General features: G+C 43.1%; 1 protein-coding gene across 2 annotated transcripts in view; it reads left to right on the forward strand.

The window, feature by feature from the left end:
* Nucleotides 1-1,795, forward strand: part of LOC126530312 (glutamine synthetase-like) — a 20,212-nt gene extending 18,417 nt beyond the window's left edge. For both annotated transcript variants that reach the window (XM_050177632.3, XM_050177631.3), the window contains exon 6: nucleotides 405-1,795. In XM_050177632.3, coding sequence (XP_050033589.1) covers nucleotides 405-518 — 114 coding nt within the window. In that variant the 3' untranslated portion in view covers nucleotides 519-1,795. The remainder of the gene's footprint in view (nucleotides 1-404) is intronic.
* The last annotated feature ends 791 nt before the right edge of the window (nucleotides 1,796-2,586 follow it).

Genomic DNA, 2,586 nt, shown 5'->3' on the forward strand with positions numbered 1-2,586 from the left:
CGGGCAAGGTTGAAAACAGACCAGTCACTCACTGACGAGGTCCTAAACTTAAAAGAGCGCAGAAAAGTACATGGATATGACCGAACAACACAAGCAATCTGTGTTGTTCAGTCTTGTCCGTTTCCTTTATGGCACTAATTTAATTTTTCGGTATGCCATGGAACCAACTAGCCCAGCAGCAAGCTTTGCTAGGGTGTATAAAGCTTGTACTTTAATTACAGCCTACAGAAACCGTTATTGCAGCTGCTTGTAAGAAACAGCTGGGCCGTAAATTGGGACGTAATCCTTCACGGCCCACAAATCTGAATTTTTCTTATCGCGCATTTTTTTCCGACTCCAACTCCGAGGATAATGGGAGCGAGGCATTTACCCTTATCATCTTCCCTGCACGCCACGTGCTACAGGTGTCGCAAGACCGGAAGGGGTACCTGGAGGACCGAAGGCCTGCGTCCAACTGCGACCCTTACAGCGTGGCGAGGGCCATTGTTTCGACTGTGTGCCTCGGTCAGGGACCGTGACTCGTCGCAGCACCACCTCTGGGCGAACCTTTTTGCGCGTCTGGACGTTCAACGGAATTCTTCACCTGGAAGAACCACATTGCTCCTGCGCGTTTAAGATGTCGTTCGTGAGACCTGCGATAACGATGGGTTGTAAAATTTGCGTGGTGGGACAGTGAGGCGTCTTCAAATTTCCGGCACCTTAGTGATGCGAAAGCGATGTTTGTATCCGTCATAAAGAGTGGCGTGTATCTTGTAGTGTATTGGTTGGCGGACGATTCACAACGCTGCCTCCCATATAACGCATGCACGTCGGCGAAGAAATTGTGACGTCGATTTCTGCGGGATCTCAGTTTGTGAAAACGAAAATTTAAAACGTATAGCGTCTACTGCAGCAAGATTTGTGAAATCGCAAGCGTTATTGCAGATTGCAAGTATCGTAACTGCCTGCACAAGGCAGAATCGTCAAGAAAGAGTGAAAGGTTAATGTGTTTTCTTTAGTGCATAATAAACAACAATAAAGTAGCTGATCATGTTTCAAAGTAGCTCCCACAGCTAATAAACATGTGTGCATCAACGATTTTCTTCAAGAATCCATCGATGACTCAGGAGAACATACCCCGAGCGCTATAATCACCGCTCATTCTATCCGGAATTATTGCCACCGAGATCTACCTAAAATGATTCCAACAAGCAAGCATCGCCTGAAGCCACATCGTTTGCTTATGACACATGTGGATTGCTGGTGAAATGCAGACCCTCAACTTTTTCCCACCGCCTTGCTTGCGTTCAGTGAGCATGGTCTCATCCTTCTGCAGAAATCGGAGCTGAGCAAATCGCATGCTTTTGATCTGACTATGCAGTAACACTATCCTCAAATAGGTCGCCATGCGAGATGCGTCAATCACGTTAGTAGCTGTGACTGCGTAGGCGCCTACCTCTTTGCATTACTACTTGTTGCTGCGGTATCTGGTCTATATTATGATAAAAAGAAGGCTCGAAAAAATTGGAACAAATTACCAGACAGGAATTAATGTTCTTACCTGTGCAGTCGTTTCTTTCCATGTTTTGTTCTTCGTTCCACCTCAGGGAACACTAGTTAACTGCATGTTCACGTCATCACTAACAAAGCACAAATTATAGAATGCTCGTCGCACCGGAGAATATCCTCTCCTTCAGCATAATATGGTCGTAACCATATGCCGTAGGCAGTAACCACGATTTATTGTATTTGGTAAAGCGTGATGTATTGTAATAGCGCGATAAGGAGCAATAAACATTGTTTATTTTGTACTCTACGATGTCTATTAGACACCATTTTTGAACGTTCAGTGTAATTTGAACGTTGCATAAGAAACTTGCGCCTGTCTTCTTTCCTTGGTCAGAGCCTCAACTTTCGGAATCTAAGGCGCTTGACCTGGGCAAAAAAAAGAAGTACTGCAGGAATCACTTACTCATACACTCTATACTAATTCCGAAAACTGCTTGTCCTTTTATGACAAAAGAAAACTGACCCTTTCGTGGCTAACATGTCCTATGAAGATTGAGTGTACATATATTTTTGCCGCGTTTCAATAAATGATAGCATCGGTTACTAAAGAGATGTCTAAATCTTTCCTAAGTGTTTCCGAAGGGATCTTACACATGCCAGCACTAGATTGAGGATAATTATTTAAGGCCTTCGCGCTGTACACGTGTTTAATGTTGAACTTCTATACTAGCAGCGTTATTTGGTGGGACACGGTGTCAATCGGCATTAGGAGGAAGTTTTAGCTCAGGAACTTCTATATGTATTTCTACTTTCCTCGATCGAGATAACAATCATTATTTTCTCGGCAACCACGGCACTTTGATTAGGCTTTCTGTACCAATATTTAAAATATAGTGACTATATCAATGTTTATTTTTACTTACGTACACAATATTTTTCTTGAAGATTGCAAAATTTCAGGAGCCTAACTATAAACGTCGCAACTCTTCGCAGCAAAGAAGCACGATGTAGCATTTATGTCAAGTGTGCATACTATTATGCATATAAAGCGGGCAAATTGACACATTATAGACCGTTCTGAAAGTATAACACCAGTTT

Source organism: Dermacentor andersoni, chromosome 5 (assembly GCF_023375885.2).
Source record: "Dermacentor andersoni chromosome 5, qqDerAnde1_hic_scaffold, whole genome shotgun sequence".
Classification (NCBI taxonomy): domain Eukaryota; kingdom Metazoa; phylum Arthropoda; class Arachnida; order Ixodida; family Ixodidae; genus Dermacentor; species Dermacentor andersoni.